Source organism: Anopheles maculipalpis, chromosome 2RL (assembly GCF_943734695.1).
Source record: "Anopheles maculipalpis chromosome 2RL, idAnoMacuDA_375_x, whole genome shotgun sequence".
Taxonomy (NCBI): domain Eukaryota; kingdom Metazoa; phylum Arthropoda; class Insecta; order Diptera; family Culicidae; genus Anopheles; species Anopheles maculipalpis.
Genome location: NC_064871.1, coordinates 18,181,296 through 18,205,568, shown reverse-complemented (window position 1 = coordinate 18,205,568; position 24,273 = coordinate 18,181,296). Strand labels below are relative to the sequence as shown.

The following is a 24,273-nucleotide window of genomic DNA, read 5'->3' as shown; positions in this document are numbered from 1 at the left end:
TAGAGATGGGAATAAAATAGCAAAAAGGCGGGTCATTCCGAAGGAGTCCGCAAAACATTGGAACCATTTCCGGCAGGTAGGTGCAACCAATCCTTCCGGAACCGTCTGAAGCCATTTGGAACCGTCCGGAATCGTTTGAAACCGTCTGGAACCGTCAGAACCGCCTGGACCCATCCAGACCGTCGTAACCGTTAAAACCGTCCGGAACCATCGATACCGTTAGAACAGTCGGAACCGTTGGAACCGTTAAAGCTGTCGAGAAGCGTGATGATTTTTGTCTACATTTTCTCTGCATTTCCGGGCGGTTCCAAAGGTTCCGGATGGAACCGTCGATTTCATTTGGTTGGAATAGAAACAAGAGTTCTAGAGAATCCATCACTACTATGTAGTACGTTAACTCCATGCTTCATTATAAGAGCTTTAGCAGTTCCTCCCATCTAACCGTTGGTATTTCCCTTCGTTTTATACGGAAAGGCCAAACATTTCCTCTTTACTCCTGTCTACTATTCTCCTCTTCGCACGAAACCTTGTGGACGAGTTGGATCGATAAAACCCAACCTCTAACCGCCAGCAATTAAAAGCCGCGCACACAAAAATTGTGTATGTGTGGCTGAGTGTGTGTCGCCCTAACCTTTTACCTGACCATTTGGGAGCATTTTTCCCTCCCGCATACGTGCGTTTGCGTTTCTGAGCTTTTCATATCAATCTTTGGTGCCAAAATTAGGCTAAAGGTCCCGGATACAGCGAGCTACAGAGCAGCAGAAGGAAACCACTAAACACATACACTCACGGAGAATGAGCTGTGGAGCGAAAGACCCTTCTCCTGGTGGAATAAGGATTTCCAGTGGCATAATTACCGAGTTTGTTATTTTGCTTGCATCTACATATATTAGTTGGGGCAAAGTTCTCGCCTCGATTGCCTTGGAAAAGTTGGACTTTGTTGATGGGTCGATTGAAATTGCGTAGTTCGCAAAAGTGGCTTTTCTTGGAAGGTTACTACCAAATAGCAACTGGGTGTCTAGAGTTACAAACTAGTTCATCATACTCTTTCCCAACCTACGTGTTTATTTTTAAACCGTTGTGTAGCTTAAGAAGCCTGGCGTTCCAAAGCCGCAAGGCACAATGGTCTCGAGATACTAATAACGTATCAAATTGAATTATTAATTCTAGTGACTTCATCCACCCACCCGCAGCATGTTGACCAAGATCAATGTATTCGGTTCGATCAATTCGAACCGAAACATAACGGCACGAAGGTTAGACAAAACAAAACGTCGCCACGTCACTTCGCTTCTCGATTGAATATTTCAGTACTTATGTTCAAGCCCATCCCGCCCCCTAATTGACTGTTTGGCCTTGAAAGTTCCCGCCAGGAATTGCCGCCATTACCGCCGTTACTACCGACGGTGACCATGCGAGCACCGCCGGGAGGACATTAGCATTTCGGGTAGGTAGCAGTACTAACGAACACGGCCCAAAAACAAATGACGAGCATCACATCAATGATTGAATCACCTGTCGATACAATCCCGGGGTTTTTTTTTCAATGCCACTCTTGTAATAGCGAGGTCAGAATTCACATTCTTGCGGGTGTGTGTGTGTGTGTGTCAATTTGCTTGACGAACGGATCACAACAAAAACCACGAATTATGGACCTCGCCGACGTTCTCTTGAGGATGGTTGCAAAACTTCACCCTTCAACAGTCGAGGCAGCGTGCTTCCTTTTTTGGGGTTGGACGAAGGTCAACTCTTTTTTATGCTCATCGTTCCACACACCTGTCTTCGTGCGTTGCGCAACGTTTTCGATTCGAACTCAAATCAAACTCTCTAATGTTCTTCCCCGCTTCTTGTAATCCCTAATGCCGAAAGGAAATCTGTTCGATTGCTCGGCCGGCCGGGGTCATTCACGTGAACGATGGGGTGCGCCAGGGTGGAATGAAAGCTCCGGTTTGTCTGGGTGGCTGGAATTATCGATTTTCCGACTAGCTCGAAAACAACAGCGCATCGGGCCGTGCCCGTCTGCCACCCGGCCACAAGCCGCGTGACGTCAACCAAAGTAATATCCTTTAAGTTCTGTGATTCTCTGTGTGTGTGTTTAACCGGTGCTGTGGGTGCTTTTACCAGTGAACACGAGGATAGTAAACGTGGATAGACGGTCTGGATGCTCTCCCAACACCAGCTTTCGGAGCGTTCACACATTTGATCGGGGCCGGGGGCTGGACGATTTCCACACAACGGAAGAGAATTCGATTTCCCACGATGAGTTTTTTTGTTTCGTTTTGTTCATTAGAATGTGCAAGTTGGTGGTGGTTTTCGTGGTGCAAAAAAAAAGGATGAATCAGTTTCGCAAATCAGACTCACTGAAACGGCATGTGTGTTCTTTTTCTCTTAAACAAATTGAATTTAAAGAGGTAAATAGAACAAAAGGGTAATAAGAGCAAATAAATATTTAATTTTCATTTCAAAACTAACCGTCAGTTGGTAGTTAGTGTTGTACGATACGATAGTTTCTTTTCTTCCAATCTAACCGTCCCGTCCCGACCGTTAAAAAGGATTCACGTCAGTAAGCAAGTACGTTGCTGTCCATTACATGTCTGTTTCGTTTCTGACCTTCAAAGTAACGTCAACCGTAGCTAAACAATTGGCAGACAGAAATGATCATTTTCATAACTTTTGATCTTTTTTCGCCCCCGGTCCATAAAACCCCGTAATAGCCGTCCATTGAGCGATGCTTTTGCTCGCTTATTTTAGTACCCTCGCACGAGGAACGACATCAATAAATCAAGGAAGCTAACCAACTCGTGTTTCTAACAACAATCCTCAATGGAGCCAGCGCACCTCGAACAATTAGCTTACAGAGACATAGGAGCATAGTGACAGATCAGATGAGATCGCCTGACGAGTTGCTATGCTACAGATTCGATGCTTAGTAGATTGAAACAGTTACCTGGTAAAAAAGATTCGTTGCTCCTGTGACGAAATGTGTCCGTAGACACGCAGTACCCAAGGGTACAGTGTTTGAGGAATGAAAACAGAACCACCCCCTTCGAACGTAACGGTCGTTCCGCATAGGTAGTACCCGTGGTCATGTGTGGTACCAATGTATGTCGTTGTTAGCAGGAGGTCTTTGTCAATAATACCAAAAAACGCCCACCAAGAACAACCCCATATTTTTAGTCGAAAAAAAAAAATTGTAGCAGTGTTCGTGAGCTATTGAAGGATCTCCTCCTACATGTTCTACCATATCTTGGCTGATGCATGCAAACAGGAACGATCCTGTCTCTGTGTGCTCGTAACGATCGATAATTTCTGTTGACCTCGTGACTGGTGGCACTTACGCACTTACACGTGATTATGATTATGCTTTATTAGCAAACTGCAACACATCTGATGTGCGCTTTTCAAAACCTGTGTTTTCAAGTTTAATTGGGGTCCTACGTCCACAGCCATCACTAGCCTTTTGGGATGTATGCGACAAAAGCTACACGAAATGCTTTAAAGGTCAACGAACTAGTCGTTTTGGTGCTGCATTTTTTTTCGTTTATTCATAGATTTTTTTAAGTCTTAGAGACTACAATCGCCTCTCTGCTGTATGTGTAAGTGGTTTAATTTATTTTAAAACTATAAAATTTCTCTATATAAATGACTGATCCGTAAAAATGGAATAAGGCGGTTTTGATGAAGTTTGTCAGGTGAAAGAATTGTCGTGTAATTGGTGTCTAGTTGGCAGGTGGCTCGGTGTGTCGTGTATCCATGGTAATCGGTGAGGATGCGGCGGACGGTGATGTCAACACCACAGAAGCTGCAGAAAGGATTTTTCTAGTAGGTAGGAGTGCGTAAGGCGGGTATGACCTATACGAAGGCGGGAAAGGACTCGTTGGATGTAACTGGATTCGGTATCTTCGCATGAAGTGGTGTTGTGCTTGATGAGACGGAGTTTGTTGCTTAAGTCTAGGTTGTGCCAAGCCAATTTTCAACGAAAAGCGTTCCTGGCAACATTGTCATTGGATGGAACATGAAATTATTCTTCTTCTTTTTGTTGGCTTAGAGACCTTCTAGGTCCCACAGGCCATCTAAAGACTTTCTAAACTTGTTGATATCATCTAATTGAAAAGTTCGTCCTCACATACGGAGGGGCGGTCCGGATGGGATTTGAACCATGGTCCTGACGCGTGAAGATCGGCGCCTCACCACCGGCTGCCCGTCTTATGTTATTGGTGGTATATTCTTTTTTGTTACACTTACTTGCGCATAATGATTTCCGGCACCGAATAGCGCCTCCGTAGCAATCCCGGCCCGGGACTGGCGGCATTGGCGTACGTTCCTGCACCCATCCTTGAATAAACTGGGTTAAGGCAACAGCTATCGCACAAGCTCGATAGGTCCCAGTTCGAGGCGGAAGATTCGCGGCTGTCTTGGCTGTTGAAGATGAGAAAAGAAAAGAAAGTGATGCTTTAGTACATTAGTGTACAACGTGTTGGTAGAATTTTTGGTAAATTTATATAAAGATTCTTCACAGAGAATTCGTCGATCAATCCTTCTCTGCACACTAGGTGACATTGAGAAGTATTTTTAGCACATAGCACATTCCAATAACTGCACCCCGGTAAGCCGGATGTTGACGGTGAATGTGCAGCTTCTGACGGTGGATGTGTAGTCTTTGGAAACGATGCTAAAATTAAACAAAACTGGCAACAGACGCGGTGCATAACAGACCCGGCTATCAACTTCCTTACCAGAGAACTAGTTTACTTTAAAGACAGCACACACATACAGGCCTGAGAATTCAACGAGCCTTGGACTTGGCATGCGGTTCCGGGACGGAGAGGTCAATGCTACTGCTTTTATCCCCAGTACTGCTCGCGGTACCACCGGGGTTGTTGGCAATCTGGATGGTAGTCACGCAAATCTGTGCCGGTGTGATTTTTTTTGTTTTTTTCAGGAGATTCCTTCCCATGCAAAATTCATTGCGCTGATTCGTATTGTTCCAATGAATACCAAATGCACGAACAAACATTTCGAGGGTTTTTTCGATACGGCTTACTGCAAAAAATTTGGTTTTTCACTGAACAAAAAGGATATTGTTTTTATGAATTCACTAGAAATTATGCAAGTGACAGCTAGATTCTGCCAAAGCTATTTGACCGATGGTAGATAACTCCTTTTGCTTTGGTATTTTGCTTTATCATGTTCAAAACTGGCAAAGGCAATATATGTAGCAAAGGTTATTCAGTAAATAAACTAAAATTAAACAATCTTAAATGTAAACCAAATAAATAAACTGAGCGCTGAAACTAAGGAGTGCAAAATTAATTGATGAAAGGTTTTGGGATTTCAATTTACGCTCAAGTTTGGCAGCACTGGCGGTGACAGCCGGTGATTTGCTGTTTACTTCCGTATAGCTACTACCGACAACCGTTTGTGTGAGGGTGTAAAACCTAGTCAGGAAAGCGTTTAATAACTGATGGAAACGGTTGAAAATCAGACTTACAAACCATTGGCCATGGCGAACGATCAAACGTATCACACATTAGACATTGCGTATAATTATGGTGTATATCCTTGTCTCTACGGTTACTCATCACTCAATTGGAACAGCGGCACCATTCCACCATACCCGACCGTATACGACGGTAGACATGTTCCTCACTGCAACACGCATCAGCAACAACAGCCCGAGTTTGGATTCTATCAATCGCTGTCGTCACCGGCATCCTTGACAGCGACGGAGGCATCCCCCGCAACGGTAACGGCGTGGTACGGTTAACACAGGTGAACGTTAATTTCAATATATGCTTTTCTTCGCAGTACTTGGAGAGTGAATTTAGCAGCCGCATCGAATACGCTGTCCCAACTCCATTCCATTCTCCTCCAATTGATCAAAACGATACGCTTTCTAGCAAAACATTTCCATCGGATTCTACGCATTATGCGATACAGAATCAACATATATCACCAGCGTATTCTTATCATTCGATCGATGAGAGCAGCCTGCAACAACCAGTGGTGGGAAATCAGGAATCCGTGGAAGATCTATCGCTTCGGGGACAATTTATATCTTCTACGGTTAGCTCGATCGCTTACGAGTTGCACTGTGAGGAGTGTAATAAGCAATTCGCCAGCAAAGCTGGTCTTACGCATCATAAAAATAAACTCCATACGGAAACGCTACTTTTCCGGTGTGAAAAGTGTGGTAAACGGTTCGCCGAATTGATACGACTTCAACGACACATTCTGCGCCACGTTACAATTAACAAACCGTACAAGTGTGAAGACTGTCCGAAAACATTTAACCATCGGGGAGATCTACGGCGCCATCAGTATCGTCACACCGGCGATGAACCATATCAATGTTCGGTCTGTTCGAAACCATTCGCACGGCGTGATCATATGCGATCGCACGAATTAACGCACCGTAAACGATCCAACAGAGTGAAAGAGATGCAGACATGACTGTTTTAGTTGTAATTTAATGTAAAGAAACTACTTGACCCATTGTCACCGGTTGACATATATCGGTTGAAACGGACGAAAATATGTGTAATTTGTGGCTATAAAGTGTTTACCATTAGTTGAAGACAATTTACTAGGGGTACAAGGATTTTAAGAAAAGCTTTTCCCGTTCTAGCATGTTTATTTAACCCTATTACATCCTGACCTCCTACCTGTGAAAGTTTTGAACTTTAGTTCCTTTAAATCTTTTGATAGGGAAGTCATATATACTTGAAATTTATAGAATGCCAAGACCAACTTCCTGTTCACCTTTTCGTACAAAAAGGAATATTTTTTTTGCTTAAATCAGTCGTTTAAGTTTCTTTTGTGAGGATTTTGTTACAAAGGGTAGTAAAATTGGCATATGACTTCAAATGTCTCACAATTGCATCACATTCCTTGATAACCCATCCCTTTGCTGTGCAGCTAAATTAAAATAAATTAAAAATAAAGTTTTTTTTTGTATTGGAAGCCTATTTAAGAATATATTCGATGCACGATCGGCGTACTGGTACGGTCAAACACATATTTTGACAGTCTTCACTTACGTGTGCTTGAGCAATTGCTTTAATTATTCATGACTGAGTGATAAACCTTTCGTTTGAAACATTTCCGACACCCCGACCATAAATCTTCTTACCATAAATAATAGTTTCTATGTTTTTTGTTGTTGTTAAATTAAGTTTAGTTTTAAAATGTATATTAACGGATTAGCCCAACTAGAGGTTCAACAAAACTGGAAATGCAAAATCCTATACAAAAAGTATGCTTGGCGCCTGACATGCCACTGTAGATGTTTACCGCTTTAGAAGCGTAAAATAAATACAAGAATATTTTTTTAAACCTCACATTTCTTAAAATTGTTCACGCAAATATGACGAGCAAAAAGCTTAAATAAAAATTAGCTTTACAGTCCGGAAAAAATAGAAAACTCCCATACAAAATGTATGGTTTAGCCCGGGTAGACGACCTTAGACCAACGTGTATTTGGTTTCGTCTTAGACAGTACGGTTAAAATGTTTAACTAAATATTTCTCAACAAATGCTGTTGAGCTTTTTTCTTCTTCCATCACCAAAGGTAAGTGGAAAAAAAAACGAGTAAGGTAAAATTGCATCTGTCAACGCCCTCCCTTTAAACGCACGGCAGGTACACACAGTTTGGTTATGTTTGGTACGACGAGAAGCTTGGAGCAACAGGATACACAGGTAGCACTAAATGTACCCCGGTCTTAGCAGGATAACGTGTCACAAGAATTACGCCCTCGGAATGGTGCGTGGTCAATCTGGTGGTAGATCGAACGAAAAAGTGTACGATCCACTCTGTCTCTTTCTCTAGGATCGTCTGAACAGGGTCACCGTATAAAAGCTGCAACCGAGCATAGATCACGTAACAGTCGGAAAATTTTCCCACAACCGAGTGGAAGGACGATCTTGGGAAAAGCTAGGGGCTTGTTTGAGTGTGTGTCGTGTGTACAGTGAACGTGAGAAAGCATCCGTGTGTAGCAGAATGCAAGCCAACACGATCGATATTATGGCGAGTGATCCGTTGAGTGTTGCCTGGAACACAATTCCGTACGGTTACAGTGATTATAGTGCACCGATTGGGGACTGGATGACATCCCCACCGGCAAACTTGGAGAGTATCCGTCACAGCTGTGAATCTACCGTTCAACAGAACAACTTCTTCCAACCGATGTCCGGAAGAGATCGGATTCAACGTGTCTCGCCAGAAACTTCCTCACCGAGCGTAGCATCCGAGGCTGATGCTACGGAAAACAGTTACCCTCACACGGTATCGTACCATTATCAGCATCATCATCATCATCATCTTCAACAACATCAGCAGCCGGCAAACTATGGATCCAATCTGCACGGGCAACAAAACAATCCGCCCAAGCAGCAGCATCGGCAGCCAATGAGGGCGGTTTCCCCCAACAGTGCCCGACTGGTACCGCACGGTTACTACACCCAAGCAGCGGGACGTACATTGGCACCTGTTGTTGCTCCCAGCTCACCAATGCAGCAGCCAAGTTTGTATCCTTCGCCACCGGGTCAGGTGTTACCCACCGCGGAAGAATCCAACTACAACAGTAAACCGTTCGGGATGGTTTACATGAACGGTAACCATGTACCGGCACCACCGATCGGCTACACGGATCCCTCACTGACCAGCGTGTGCAATGTTCCGGGCGGGAACGATCTTTACCAACCGTACAACGTATCTCCCATGGGTTATGGTGAAAGTTCACCATCCTTCCCGGGCATGGGACTAGGCACGTTGGAATCATCGTTTCCAACACTAAAGTACGACGCATGGAACTTGGAATCATCCGTCATCCAACCGTTAATGTCCCCGATGGAACAACCGATAGCGATCAAGCAGGAGTTTATCCCGTCCGCTTACCACAGTCCTTCGCCATCTACCATGGCCGGTGGAAGTTGCGTCAAGATGGAGGCTCTGTCCGACACATCGCAATCGCCTCCTCCTATTCCTCCTCCTCCTCAGGACAATAATCATCTAGCGGCAGAGACCTTAATGCCACTCCATGCACCCCATCAGTCACCCTGCACCGCCCTACTAACCCTACCGAACGAGGAAGCATCAGACAGCAAACCCAACACCGGAACGGCGAAGAAATCTACACGCAAAACCAACAACTACGGCGACCAGTACGCTTGTGTCGAGTGTCGGCGCACCTTCGCCCGGCAGTGCGGTCTTACCCAGCACACCAAGTGGCATCATTCGGGCGAAAAACCGTACCGCTGCCTTACGTGCGGGAAGTGTTTTAGCGAACAGATTGCACTGGACGACCATCTCGAGCGGCACACGAGCACCGACAAACCGTACCAGTGCCAGCTGTGCCCGAAAGCGTTCTTTCACAAGAACGATCTGCGCCGGCACGGGTTCCAGCATACTGGGAAGGCACCGCACGCTTGTCGCTACTGTTCAAAAACGTTCGCGCGGAAAGATCACTGCCAAAGTCACGAGAGTTCGCACGAGCGGAAGATGCAGCGCAAGGTGCGGAAAGCAAAGGACACGTCACGGGTGGTTGGGGGCGAACAGCACCCATCGGGGTGCTAATTCGAAATCCCACTAACGGAACAATACTGGGAGAAACGGATAAGGGAAAGAAACGCCAAGTGAATGTTTGTTAATTTATTGTATATTAATTGTGTAGACTTGAATAAGCTGGAAAGTTTTTTTTCTTCTCTTTAAAACGAATGTGATTATATCGTACAAAAGCGTTAGGTTATGGTTGGTAGTTTTAAGCAAAAAGACAACCGGTTGAATGATCGTACCAATAAACTATTGTAAGGACTCATAGAAGAAAACTTTCTTGTAGTTGAAATCGCTTGATGAACATATTACTGTCCCGTTCCGTAGCTTTGCATGCAACATTTCTATCTCTAACAGGCGATTGTTCTCAACCGAGTCCCAAATCAACAAAAGTTTATAACAATGTTTGACAAGACCGTATCATCCTGCTTGTAATCTAGCATAGAACATGTGCTAAATTATTTATTTAACATTTACAACTGTGTACGCTTTTGTTCCATTGCACTCTGTCCTAGTCGGTGCGAAGTAATGGAACTTGAAGCTAGGAATTTGCTCCCCAGAGAGAAAAAAGGCCCACACTGTGCAGGATGCGCACATCTCTTCCGTTGTCAGAAGTCGTTACATTGATCCGACAAACCGTAATTCAATTGCACTTTTTTACTTCTTTGTACGGTTGCGTTTGTCCTGTCAGATCGTATAAATTTCTTGATAAGGAGACACCGTAAAGTACGAAGCCGCATTACATCCGGGGAGAGAAGGGCCCAAAAAAACTAGGTTAAAATTTACACTAAAAAAACAAACAATTGAATATACCGAAAAATAACAATTATTTTCAGTAAATAAAACTAACTTATGCGCTCCAGTTGTCGCCAAAAGAATCTAATGTGTACCCTCCGCAAGGCTTCATTCAAACACGCAAAGGTCCAGTACTTTGGTCCTCACGCAACGACAGAATAACGGGCAACTACACTGACCAACTTCTAGGGGTCTGGCCAGCAAAGCAGCTGGAGCACAAATATAATAGTTAATAAATTATTCATGTACATAACGAAGTTCATGAACTTTTTGTAGGTGCCACTTTCCCTTTTTCGGATTTTGATGCTACTCTGCCTACTTTGCAAGGGTCCAGTATTAGTTTACGCTACTGTACCATAGGTGGCGCTCCATCAATAAGAGAGCTATTATTGGGTGAAGTGAAAAGTTCTCTTGGGGTCTGAACCATTACAATAAGACCTGGAAGAGATTTAGTTTACTGTTATTAATGTTTCTAGTAGAATGTCGAATCGTTCTATTTGTTGAGCATCATTTATCATCATTACTCTCCGGGATTGCCAGTACCACGGGAATGACGAATCATTTCAAGTGCTCGCAAATGGATTAGACAAAATGGGAGAAAACATTATATGATTTGCCCCATTTTCCTGGAGCCAGGGGCAGGTACACTTCGGTCGGTCACAGAAAGGAACACAGGACAGGAAAAATTAAATAGAAACTATGAGCCTAGCTCCCCAAAGGAATTTTGAAAGATATGAACAAGGTACTATAATAAATTTATAGTAAAATCATGCTTGCACAATTTTAAATAAATTAACGTTAAATAAGAACAGACAGTCAATTTAAAAAAAATAATTCTTCTTTATTTTTGCTTTACCGACCCTTCCACTGTTGGTCAGGCCGAATATCTAATGGCCGAATAGGAATTTGCCGGTTCAGCCGTTCGAAGACCACCGCCGTTTTTGCTTCTACCACCGGATCCTTCCCGTTTTGAGAAAATGATTATAATTTTAATTTATTCTCTTCATGGATTGGTGTATATATCAATCAGTGATATTTAATTCTTTGGTCCAAGATCTGTCCTAGATTAAGAATGGTGGCCTGTTAGACATGATCGGTGTTGTGATTTCAGATATTTCATTACGAAAAATATTTTGAACAATACATGCCAAAAATCCCCAAAAGGGATCAATAGGGCCAGACTGTTATACGAAAAAAAGCAAGCAAACAAATCTAAATTTAAATGAAGTCTCTCTCAAATGTCTCCTTGTGGCAAGTATTTGTAAAAATCGATTTAATTTAAATTGTAGATTTTTACCTGGCTGTTCTAGAGTTAATAAAAAAATGTAGATTTCTTTTAGTATTTCACATATGTTTGAAAGTCGTGGTTGACAAAAGCTTGTGTTGTTTTGCAGTCGTTAAAATGGTTAAAATTTATCAAAAACGACCTAGGATTTGAACAATGCCAATTTTTGTTTATAGTTTGATTAACCAAGGAATATTTTTCACAACTTAAAATTGTTTTACCTTGAAACTTACAAATCTAAATTATTAAGGTAACCTACGAAATCGGTTACAAAACGCTAATTTATAACGCTATTTTTCATTGGATAACACGTCTTTGAATTGGAATATTTTTAATAGAGCTTTTCCGTTAATAAACAATAGTATGATGTAGAATATCTTTCCCGCACAATTTTTAATAATTGTCGAAGGTTTGATGCTCGCGGATGAACTGAGTTTACCATTGACGCTCCTACTATAACTACACTTACAACATTTATATTTTTATCACAAACAACCTGCTAATAAAAAAGCAATGCTACAGGATTTGGGCAATTCAGTTCCTTACATGTGTTGTAAATATTCGTCGAGTAACACAACCAGATACGACAAAGTTGATGGATTTTGTGTTCTTCACGCGTACTTTTTCTCGCGGGCCGGATACAATCAATATGATTTTTCCCGCGGGCTGTACTTTGCCGACCCCTGCTTTAGAGCATCGGGAGACATTAATCGATCCGGCACCAGTACGATTCTACGCAATGCACAATGTGATCTTGAGAAATGTTTCACTCGGAAAATCTAAACTCCACACACTCAGTCTGATTACCCAGGAGAAGAAAAGTTTGGTGTGCTGTCAAGAGGGGCCCTCCACAAAACAAAAAATCACAAACGCACCAGCTGAAGTTTATCAGGTGTCGGGTAAGCGTAGCGTCGACTATACAACACCAAAATTGATGATTTCCCAAACACGTCCACACGTGCTACCGTGCTCGCCGGATGATGCCAGCAAGCCAACGTTGCATTATTGATGGGTCCAGCTTAAGGAATGGCAAAGTCGACTCGACTGTGAAGGATATGCTGCTGTTTTGGCATTGCCTAACCACTTAATGGACGCTTTTTATGAGACCGGAAGGGGTTCCGCTCAAAAGTGGGAATCTATTCACCTCTAGGGTATCGTAAACAGTTGACCCAAACTCCAATCAGGGGACCAATCGAGCGTAACAGCGAATGGATTCGGAGTCATTATTAAACGGCCCTAGAGGGAACTAACAAAATCGGTACTAAAAGGTGCAGCGATTATGCACGAACTCAGCTCAGCGGACTTGTTGAACGGTTCGGAGGGCTTGCCCCAGAACTGTGGCTGTTTTAACGTGCATATTAAAATGAATTTTAACTATCATCAGGGCCACGTTTTACAGTACATTAACAACCTTCCAATTCGACAATTGAGCGTTCAAAAGGAGTGAAAAACTTACCCAAAACCCGTACAATCTACCAGCGGAAGTTTGAGCTCATTTTCTCGTGAATAATTGTGGAGTTGTTCATGTTTCGGCTCCCGCTTTAGCTACCGTTAGCAGGATGTTTGGTTCCGTTTTTTTTTTTTTTGCTTATTTCGTCCTAGCCACATTCAACCATATTCATCCACCGGAATTGCGTGAAGCGGGTGGAGGGTTTTTATTTAATTATTCACGCGTCTTAACCTAACCCTCTTAGCAGCAAGGTAGGTGGCATCGTAATTGTGTTTCGGAGGGCGTTTTGTGAAGTTTTGTGGCAAGCACGCGCGACTCACCGGAAGATCCGAACCCGGAGCTACCATACTTCCTGCACCTGAGGGTCAGAAACCTTAACGTCGGTTTCTGAGTGTAATAAAAATTGAGGAGGAAAAAAAAGAACATTCCGGTGTGCCCGGGGAGGTCCTGTGGCGTTGATAGTATTTCATATAGCAACGGAACGGAAAATTTGAATGTCTCGGGTGCGTGGATTATAATTTAATTAGTACCATTTAAAAGCAGGCCAGGAAGGGCTAGGAAATCGCGTAGACCTAGTTGGAATGTAGTGGAATAGGACTGGATTCTTGGTTTGATTTTTAGTAAAGCCGCGCACCACATTACCCTGTGTTTTCCACGGTGGTCCTTTAACGCACCTTTTTGTAGGTCAGTTCGGTGAAAAAAGTTCTTGGTAGCAAACATTTTAAACCTTCCCTTTGGCACCACTTGAAGTAGAGTGCTCTCTTACCTTTGCAGATGCGATCGTTGCGATTTCGGTGTATTCCACGCGGATCGAACCGTACGCAAAATTTGCTCAATATCCGGAATTTTTCGACCTGCAAAGAGAAACATACAAGTAATTAATTCACTGTCTGAAATTGGTTTGTGGTAGATTGATATTGAGCAAAAGCAGAGGAAAAAAACATCATACTAATGTACGTGTTGCTTTTGACCGCGATTGAGCGCAAACGTGAATACGTGCGTACGTGCCAATTGATGTGGCATTCGTATCATCAGCAGATTGTTAAACACTGTCCAGCGGGATATTGGGCGATTTTGAGTGATACACAAATTTAAGGCCTTATTTATCAGCACTTGTTTGATTTTTTGCTTTTATGGTGTGTTATTGATATGTAGATATGTTTAAATGTATATATTCAGAATATTCAGAATATATTTTGGTACATTTCCTATGCTGTTTTCTAATGTAAATTCTTTACATTACCTCATGTTATCCAATCCAATCCATATAATTAGCTGTAATATTAAACTGTGTTATCTAACTATCTTTATCCCAAGAGAGGTCTCCTTCTCTCCCTGAGCAGGTCATTCGCGCAGGTCATAGCGTAATTTGTACCCAAGTGAGTTTATGCAAAAGACCCCTACACCGAAACATCGTACGTTGCCATTTGTGCAAATATTAGTTTCTAAAGCGCTAGTCTATTCGGTAATGATAGCTAGGACCTGCGATTGATCTAAAGGTATAGGCTGCTAATGTGCACGTATCTAGAGGCAAGAGGAAACAGCACCGATCGGGATTTTATCGAGTTTATTTTGATCTTCCAAATGTTAGCATGTTTGGAAAAAACATTAAGGCATCGCTGGGTCTTGCCCGTGTACTCTACCACGTTTCTCCTCCTTTCTACAATGGCAGTCTCGTCTACAAACAGGAACATCTTGGTACATCTGGTGTGTATAAGATGTACAATAGGGGTTCGAGTAAACTAAGCTACGGTACACGTGCGCAACGGGTAAACATCGCAGTGCTCAAAGCTACCCTGGATGCTATCCCATCCAAGTAGCTACTGACGATCTTCACTAAGTACAACGGAAGAACCTTGCCTGTAACCAAATGTTGCCAAACCGCTTTTCAACTTGTAAAAAGGACAATAGCTTACTGCACTGAAGTGATGAGATCCAGCTAAGAAACCCAGTCTTGGAGACGATCGAGGATTATCTCTGAAGAATGATAGCTCTTGGGAAGAGTAAATTCCTGATCGTCCTTGATGTGGTATTGATATTGTTTCTGCACAACTAGTGAAGCTCGATTTGGCTCGATTTTTTTAGGCATGTACATAAGAAAACCGTTTTATTGGCAATAAAACGTCTTCATGCGGCAGGACCGGAGTTCTATCGAACTTTCTGGGTATAACCATTAAGTTTCGTAAGCCATTAGATAACCGGCATGACCTCCAGAGGTCGTTAAAAAAAAAATATTTTTAAGCAATACTTCCAGAGATGTCCAACGTAACGCCACAATATTACTACAGTTAGCACCTCGTTCAACCTAACAAATTCAAAACTCAATCGGAACAGACCAAAGCAAAGTATCGAAGGCAAAAATGAAAGCGTGTACGAATTAAATGTGTTAAAATAATACAGCTTGTGCCATGTTTCATCACTCGCATGGGTGAAGCGTGTTGGTCCGTAGTGTAGACTTGCTGAGGTAAATAAATAATGCATTTTGGATACCCTACCCTTCGCAGACATGGCTTCCATGGACGAAATGCGCCATGGTGTATCTGTTTTTAGAGACGAAAGCGATGTGCAAAAGCGTACCCACCAGGGAACCGTTCTTCTACCATTCAATCGCCTTTCTAATCATGTTCCGATGTGCGACGAGATGCGACGAAACGGGAGCGCCACGGTTTTGATGATCAGAACGCCGTGACGCTGTTTCCGATGACCTTGAGCAACGGACCGATCGATATAAGAAGACACACAGCGAGACGGTACTCAGACAAAGTACTCGAGTGTCCACTATGGAACAAGCAGCTGATAACGCATCGGTTCTGATCGGAACGCATCTACTAACAGTAATCCATTATAGGAGGAGTTCGGGCTGAAGCTAAACGTCTCAATAGCGTGGTAGATTGCTTGCTAGTTGCAACGAGAAGACAGCCCGTTTTGGGGTCCGTTTTATTGCTAATGCACGATGAGAATGGACACTTCTTCCTGTCTAGACTGCAGAGTACAATAAAAATCCATAAAAGAAAAGAATCGCCGAGTGCAATCGGAGTTTATTTACGGACACGACCTAGTAGTACATGTGGTATTATTTATGAACTGACTACAAGACAGGGTTCTAGCGAATGTGATCATATCATATCGAGCAAACCTTGTGTTAAGAATGAATGTTTAACGTGTGAATAATGATGAAATACGAAATGCAATAAGGCCAGACCGTTCTAGCGGAATAAAAAAGATTTAATAATAAAATAGAATGATAATCCTCTATATACTCTAAGGAAGAATGAAGATTTTAACTTTGTGATCATTCTATTGTACATTGCGGTGTTGCTCACTGTGTTTGTTTGGTGCAGCCTTACGGAACACAACAAAATGCAAAGACGGATTTAGCCCTTCTGAGGAAACCCTTAGCTCTAAGCGGAAATCGTTTTTGGGCCCCTATTAACCGCGGGCAGAGGCGAATTGTGGAGGCTTTTGGTGGAATGGATATCAGAGTCAATCACCATCAAAACCAAAAGTGTCTCGAGGCTTCCACCGGAGCCCCTTCCATTCGCCAGTATTTACAACAACCAATTCTTGTTGGGTTTCAGGGGCCCTGAGCGGCCACGTGGGCCGTTCAGAGAAAAATCCGTTAAAAATTAAGTTAAAAAAAAACGGGAAGGTACTTAAAACAATTCAATTTCCTATTACGCCTCTTACTGCATAATAGTTCCCTATGTTTTATATATAAATATTAATTGAATGAAAGTACACATATTTTGCCTATTAAGCTTCAGCTTTAATTACAATTGCCTCGCCGATCGGATAAAAAAGCGAAACACACACGGGCTTCGTAATTGCACTAAGCTGCCTGCAATAATTGCTCTGACATAGGCAACGTGAACCAGCTATCGGATTCAATTACGCTTGCTCGGAAAGCGCTTAATGCGAGGGTTATCGTTGGTGACATTTATCGCTTATTTATAAGCCTTCAAAGAAGTATCGACCGCAGGTGGGGGGATTGATGATAGTTCGATAGAAAATGTCCAAGGCAATATGCTTATTTATGCATCATCTTTGCGCTGACCTTTAGAATTTCTATTGATAGGAATCGCACAAAGCTTATTGCAGGCGGCGCTCTGAGCGAGATTATAGTGGGGATAAGATAAAATGATAAATTAAATCTAAAGAAAACGTGAGGATTGGCATATCAATTCGTATGATGTACTCGTAAAGACGACACGCAAATAGAATGAGGTTTTTACAGCCATAAAGGTAGCCCATTCATAAACACCTATCAGAAAGAGTGCTACACCCTGATAAGGGAACCGTATCAGAGGCACTTTTCGATGGCAATTGCCAAAGCCTATCACTCCTATCGAGTGGACTGGTTAAGAGCAACAACAATTGAATTATTGCTTAATATTTGAAGCATTTTGCTACATACACGAAACCTCATAAAAAGAAGCAAAGTAGTTGAGGTAGGACTGTAGCGATTAGACTAGAATTGCTTTCATCTTTGAAAAGAACCCTGAAGTGACAATCAACATCTGCCGATACATCTCAACAGATCATGTTTCCGGTCGGCTGATGTTGACTTCCTTCAATCCTGTTCCTATTGGATGCTTTGAAAGTGAAATTTCTTTCCATCGATTGCACCACATGCTTCCCACTGTATCGCTTCCCTTTACACGGTGACAAAACGGTCTCAACATCTACCCCAAAAAAGGTAAAGTAGTAAAGCTTCGGTTGCTTTCCTTTCCTCAGATGGAAGCACCACTCGGGCGTACTCAAGTAGCATGGTTTATTGTCTTTCCACCTTGTTGTTTCAACAGCACAGGATGGATGGATGCAGAGTTATTCTTACCTAACCCAATATTTCCCTACTCTCGAGAGTATTGCACGTCCCCCACGAAAAACAATAAACAATGTTTGAGTTGTATCAGTTCGGTACAAGGTTATAGGGTAGAATAGCACCTGTAATGTGGTCCAGTGTAGAGACCATACTTTGGACTGAACCTGGGATGAAAGTTTTCACAAACTCTGCCACGGTTGGGTGATAAAGTACGACACAGTATGGAGCAAATTTTGCGTCATTAGTGATCATCCTGGTGAAACAAAAAGTTTACGAAAAAAATGTCACTCCCTAATTGGAGTGGATCCCCTTCCTAAAGGAGGGCTAAAGTTTGAACTTTGATGATAAACTTCACATTCGGACGAGCACGCGAATTATCTATCTAGTCGTTAGAATCTAATCGTGGTTCTGTGTCAATTTTCTTGTCATTTTCTAACGCCTTTTCTAACAGTATTTGCATTGGCTCGAGTAAAGCTGTCCTACCAGCATTACTTCTAAAGCTTCAATTAGGGTCTCTGCCTACCAGACCAGCACACGGACCACCAGAAACAACCGAAACACTCGTGAAGGAGGTTAACGAAAGTGAATGAGGTTAGGTTTTCAGATTCTGGCGCCGGTAAAGGGGCAATTAAACTCGCGTTTGAGCTAGATCCTTACGCTCGATAGTATTCCGCTCCGCGAGGAAACATCTGAAACCTCACAAAAACGGAACGGTGGTAATGTGTTCTAATGCGTTTTGTTGTGATTCGCCGTTTCCGACTTACGAGTTGTGGCCGGTTCTTACTAAACCGACCCACCACGAACAGTAGTAGCAGCAGCAGCAGCTTGATTGACCCGCCAACAGGCTATTGACCCAAATTGTCTGCGAAAAAAAGGGACAAAATTGTTAAAGAAAGTCCACAAGCCGCTCGGAGCCCAGGTCAGCTGTCACACTTTTCGATAAGCAAATGCCGGCAAACGGGGAGGGGAGAGCATACGATTTATTCCAATTGGACTGCTTCGCTTAGCGCTTAGCGGGCGAATGAGGTGAAGCTTAGTAAGTCGTACAGTGCGGCTCTGCAATAGCCTCATTTCTCGGGCACAAACCTAACCGATTAGCACGTGGCCGGACCTAGAGTAGTTTCCTGTTTGTTCAGCGATGGCCACAATTCGTCGTACGTCCCGTTCCCGGGACACCCGAGTGTCTGATATTAATTGATCCATTCAGTCGCTGTCGTCCTGCCGGGTAAATGGTCGGTAGAACAAACTCGGGTCTTTCGGTTCCAACATTACGTGGTAATCGGTGAACATTCTTAACCTCGTTCTGTTTGGTGCAGCACTTATGGTGACACGTGCTTGGGACATGACTATCATTATTTAATTTTTAATGGGTACATTCGTTGTGAAGTAGTATTGAGTTTTGAGTGCAACAATTTATTTTGAAACATGACATGTGAAGCTTTAGGAATTAATTCAAATTGTCGTTGAATGTCGTTGCATCACACTACGGGTGGCTAAGTCCTCTTGCTTGGACTTGGCAAGTCATGCTGTGGCTTTGTAGCTCATAAAGCTCACTCTTCGATGGTACAACTTGGACTTGTTTGTTTCCTAGTTCTTACAGTAAACTATTCTTATCATGTTCGTTGTAGCGTCGTTTCTTTTCAATGTCATCCTTCGAGTTTTTAAATTACAATTTCCGGTATTTTTACCGCCTTGGATTGCCCAGCGTTAGGCACAAACATGCTGGATATTTTACTAATTTTATTCGGACAAAATAAGTATTTCTTAAGATATTTGTTTATAATGATAAGATGTTGTTTGTATGTATTTACAGGGTATCCCAGCATTTTTTAACACTTGCCTATGTTTTTTTTTTGTCTTGTTTCCATATGTTTTTGTGCTCGTCCCGAGGATTTTTGGCGCGTGACGAAATATTTTTGTCCATGCCCCACAATTTTATGACACATTCCCATATATTTTTGATTTTTTGGCGTATAACAGTTTATCTCTTAGAAAAGCTGTAAAGCTGTAAATATAGCTTGTTTGAGTATAAAATTTTCCAGGGTACAAAACAATTAATTTTCACAAATTTTTTTACCAATATTGCATGACACAAAATGTAAAATTTTATCAGCATTCGGTTCGATGAAAAAACTTGTTCACGGATTTGATTTTTTACACTGATTGGACCGTGCTCCTTACAACAAAATAATACGTCGTTGTTCAATTCCAATCATACTAAAAATAATTTTGAAAACACATCAAATTTATTTATTTATTTTTTTCGTAACATCATAGTCTAATAACAGTAATTAATTAATTATAATAATAACAGCAATATTATGTGAAAATTATTTTATTTGTACACCCTGGTTAACTTGAACGCTAAAACAAGTTATAGTTACAGCTTTTCCTTCGGAGTGCAGATAAACCTTTATTTGAGAAATTCACTCTGTATGATCTAGCATACCAAAAAGTGGTAAAAAAATCAGTAGTTAAAGCCAAAAATATATTGAGACGTGCTAAAAAATTGCGGGACAAGAACAAAAACATATGGTCATGCACCAAGAAACCTCGAGACGAGAACAAAAATATAAGGAAAAGCGTCAAAAACCTCGGAAGATCCTGTAAGATGTTTTTAAAATAAAATCAACACTAAGTCAAGCCAATTGCTCTTCGCTTATCTTAATCTCCGATTCATTTTTATAATTACTTATTATTGAGGAAACATCTCACCTCAAAAAATCTGTCGCGGCGGTCGAAGCTGGGACAGTATCGTATCTTTCTAGTCCCAGTACTCACATACGCCTCTGAGACATGGACCCTGTGTCCAAAACAGACGAAGCCCTCTTAACCGCGTTCGAGTGGAAGATGCTCAGAAGGATCGTTGGCCCCGTATGTATGGAAGGACAATGGAGGAGACGCTACAACGACGAGCTGAACTGTTCTGAGCGGACGACCCAGCTCAGAAAGTCCTTTTGGGTCGTCCACACGGACAGAGGAGGCGTGGTAGGCCCAGATTGAGGTGAGAGGATGTCGTGGAATCATCCGCCATCAAGGACGGGATAACGGATTGGTAGAAGACAGCGCGGGACCGTAAGCGGTTCCAGATTCTGCTGCGGCAGGCCAAGACCGCAAAACGGTTGTAGCGCCTGATGAGTAAGTAAGTTATTACTTACAATACCCAACACCTAACCGTGTTTACAAGCAAGAATTTAACTTTAAAATTTTAAAGAAAAATTCAAACACACAGCACCATACGCAAAACCCCAAGTTAATCGAACACGGTAGCACTTTCCAGCCAGCGCAGAAAAGCTGTCAACAGTCTTAAAAGCTTCTACCATTTTGCTTTCTTTGCTCACCGCAATGCTCCGTCCAAGCTCACGCGCATTAAGTTCTTCCGATTGAGATTAATTTGCTTTTCGGCGTGGAACAAAAACCACGTGAAAGAAAATCGCAAACACTTTCTGCACCAATCAATAAATGAAGCAGTAAAATGAAGACAAACAAAAACGACCCATCGACCAAAAAATTCTTCTACCTTTCATCGGTGGTGCGAGGTCACGTCTTGTCGATAAAAAGCCCTGACACGACACCGGACCGGATCTTCCCAGCCACCTCCCAACCGGGGACACTTACAGCACGGGTGCGTTGGCATATTTTTACTGTCCCATTATAGCCACTCTTGTCTTGTCTTGGCTTGCCGAACGACCCAACACACAAATGATGTGATGGATTGCGTTGGGAGTTTTATTGTGGAGCGATTTATCTTATCACTTTCACTGCTCGTCACAATCTCTTCGGCGCTGTTGACATAATTAAGTGTTGACCATTGGTGACTGATCGGACAGAACGAAAGCCAAAAAAAAAAACAAAAAAAGAATCGTTTGTGTTTGCTACATCCAAAGTGTGCGTCAATTTGCACTGATGTGCGGGTAAAATTGGCCACACTTGTCTTTACGAGCAGTGGGCCAAGTGCATAAGGTTTATTGCCAACGGTTTGTACAGAAAATGCCTATCAAAGAAAAGGCAATTATTCTATTTAAACCACATGCTTGATTGATATGAAGGCACCAGACCAGACCAGACCAAACGAAATCTAATTTTACAATCTACTGTAATTTAAATTGTAAATTACATTGCTTACAACCGGCGTGGAATGTGCACCAGCGCTGCTCGAACAGTTTAAATTACTGGGAACAAGCTTGATGTAAAGCATTAAATTTAATCTCCCAAATGACTTACTTTTACGATAAGAATGCTTGATTGTTTTTAACACTTCTGTGTTTCTGTGCACAGAAACTGGCAAAACACAATTGCAATTTAATAAGCTTGATGAATCAATTACCGCGCCATCGTTAAGCGTTCGGGAACTTAATTTTCCCTTTCCCATATTTAAAATATTGCACATCATACGGTCCATCAGCATTTTCTTTGTAAGCGGGTGAGTTTTCCGAGAAATTCCCGTAGGATCCTATCCCATCAGGATGACCCTGACCTTTCACAAACACGTTTGTCGTTTCAATCGATCGAAGCAATTGCAGCACAAGCACAATGGGGCAGGGAGCAGCTCAAAAAATAAACCACGGGTAAACCAACGAGGAGGATGGAGCGGCAAACTTTCACACTTCATGTGCATTGAAAGGAAATAATCCACCAGGCAGGCAGAAGAACGCATAGCACACAAGCCACCCGATAGAGGAGCATTATAATGCAACTTGCCCTGCCCGTCAAGGCAAATGTAGTGTACGCTGAGTGTCGATAGAAAAAAAAGTCAGCCAGATTATCTTCCCTGTTCCCGTGTCTGTGCTGTGATAAAGTGAGTGCTTTCCGGGGGAGGGAGTGTGCACCTCTGTGGAACTAAAAATACGGGACGAAGAGATTTATTGGGGCAAATATAAAGAACGCAAAGAACGCGATACGAAGACAGCAACGAGAACATCCGGCACAGTTTATTCCAGCGTTGGGACGCGGAAAAGCGTTAAACGAGCTACGTGACGTTTCTTTTTTCTTCCCCGCAGCCCCAGATAAGCAACACGTTGTCACTTAATCTACGTTGCAAAAATGGGTGAGAGCAAATAGCTTTAATAAAGCGAACATTCATGTTTGGGGAAAATTCAAGGATGCACTCTGTGCTAGAAATTGCTCGATTATGGAAGATTATCACTGGTGAAATAATTGGAAATAAAAAGAATGTGACCTAAAAGAATACCTCCCTTGAAGGGCGATACACCGATAATAGCGGTCTTTCAATTTTTCTATGCCATTTTTGTAAAAGGATTTTTCTTTTTCGTCAAAAAAGGCTTCCGTTTCGGCGATCACCTCTTCATCTGACGAAAACTTCTTCCCAGTGAGCATTCTTTTGAGATCTGAGAAAAGAAAAAAGTCGCTACGGGCCAGATCTGTGGAATACGGTGGGGAAGCAATTCGTAGCCTAATTCGCGAATTTTCGCCATTGTTTTCACTGATTTGTGGCACGGTGCGTTGTCTTGATGAAACAAAACTTGTTTTTTCTTCAAATGTGGCCGTTTTTTTTAGCGATTTCGTCCTTTAAACGCTCCAAAAACTTGATGTAGTAGTCGCTGCTAATGGTTTTTCCTTTCTCAAGATAGTCGATGAAGATTATTCCTTGCAAATCCCAAAAAACTGGCGCCATAACCTTGCCAGCTGATTGTTGCGTTTTTCCTCGCTTTGGAGCAGGTTCATCGCGTCCAGTCCACTCAGATGATTGTCTATTTGACTTTGGATTGTAGTGATGAAGCTAAGTCTCATCCATGGTAACATACCGACGCAAAAACTCGCTAGAATTTCGCTCAAACAGTTCCAAACACTGCTCCGAATCATCAACTCGTTGTTGTTTTTGGTCAAATGTGAGCTCGCGCGGCACCCATTTTGCACAGATCTTTATCATACCCAAATATTCGTGAACGATATGTCCAACACGATCCTTGTATATCCTTATTGTGTCAGCTATCTCGATCAACTTTATGGTTCGGAGTCCAATCAAGCCAATTTTTGGCATCAACTGTATTTTTCCCCTTCAAAAAACAATATTTTATCAACACGCGAAATTCCTTCTTGTCCATGTTTACTCAAAACACAAAATTTGCGTCACACAAAATGCTCTAGCTCACTAGGTTATTGTCCGAGTGCTGTCAAATTTTGACAGAACTCGTTTCAAAGTTCATACAAACAAAAAAAAATGGATTTGAATTTACAAGTGCCTTCTATAGGTCAGGCCAGAAAATTATCAGCCGACCTGTTATTCATATACAGTAACGGACAATAATAAAAGACCACCAGCTATTGCACATTAGGCAAAAATAAGATTGTGAAGCCAATTTTCAAGGAATCTTCTTAGTTTTTTTCTTGTGAAATTTAGCTAAACATTT

General features: G+C 42.3%; 2 protein-coding genes across 2 annotated transcripts in view; one reads left to right on the top strand and one right to left on the bottom strand.

The window, feature by feature from the left end:
- Positions 1-24,273, top strand: part of LOC126559613 (E3 ubiquitin-protein ligase hyd) — a 265,881-nt gene that overhangs the window by 31,472 nt on the left and 210,136 nt on the right. The gene's annotated exons all lie outside the window — the stretch shown is intronic.
- Positions 1-24,273, bottom strand: part of LOC126564958 (uncharacterized) — a 43,622-nt gene that overhangs the window by 12,410 nt on the left and 6,939 nt on the right. The window contains exons 4-5 of the mRNA XM_050222092.1: positions 13,847-13,934; positions 4,246-4,419 (exon numbers count right to left, since the gene is read on the bottom strand). Coding sequence (XP_050078049.1) covers positions 4,246-4,419; positions 13,847-13,934 — 262 coding nt within the window. The remainder of the gene's footprint in view (positions 1-4,245; positions 4,420-13,846; positions 13,935-24,273) is intronic.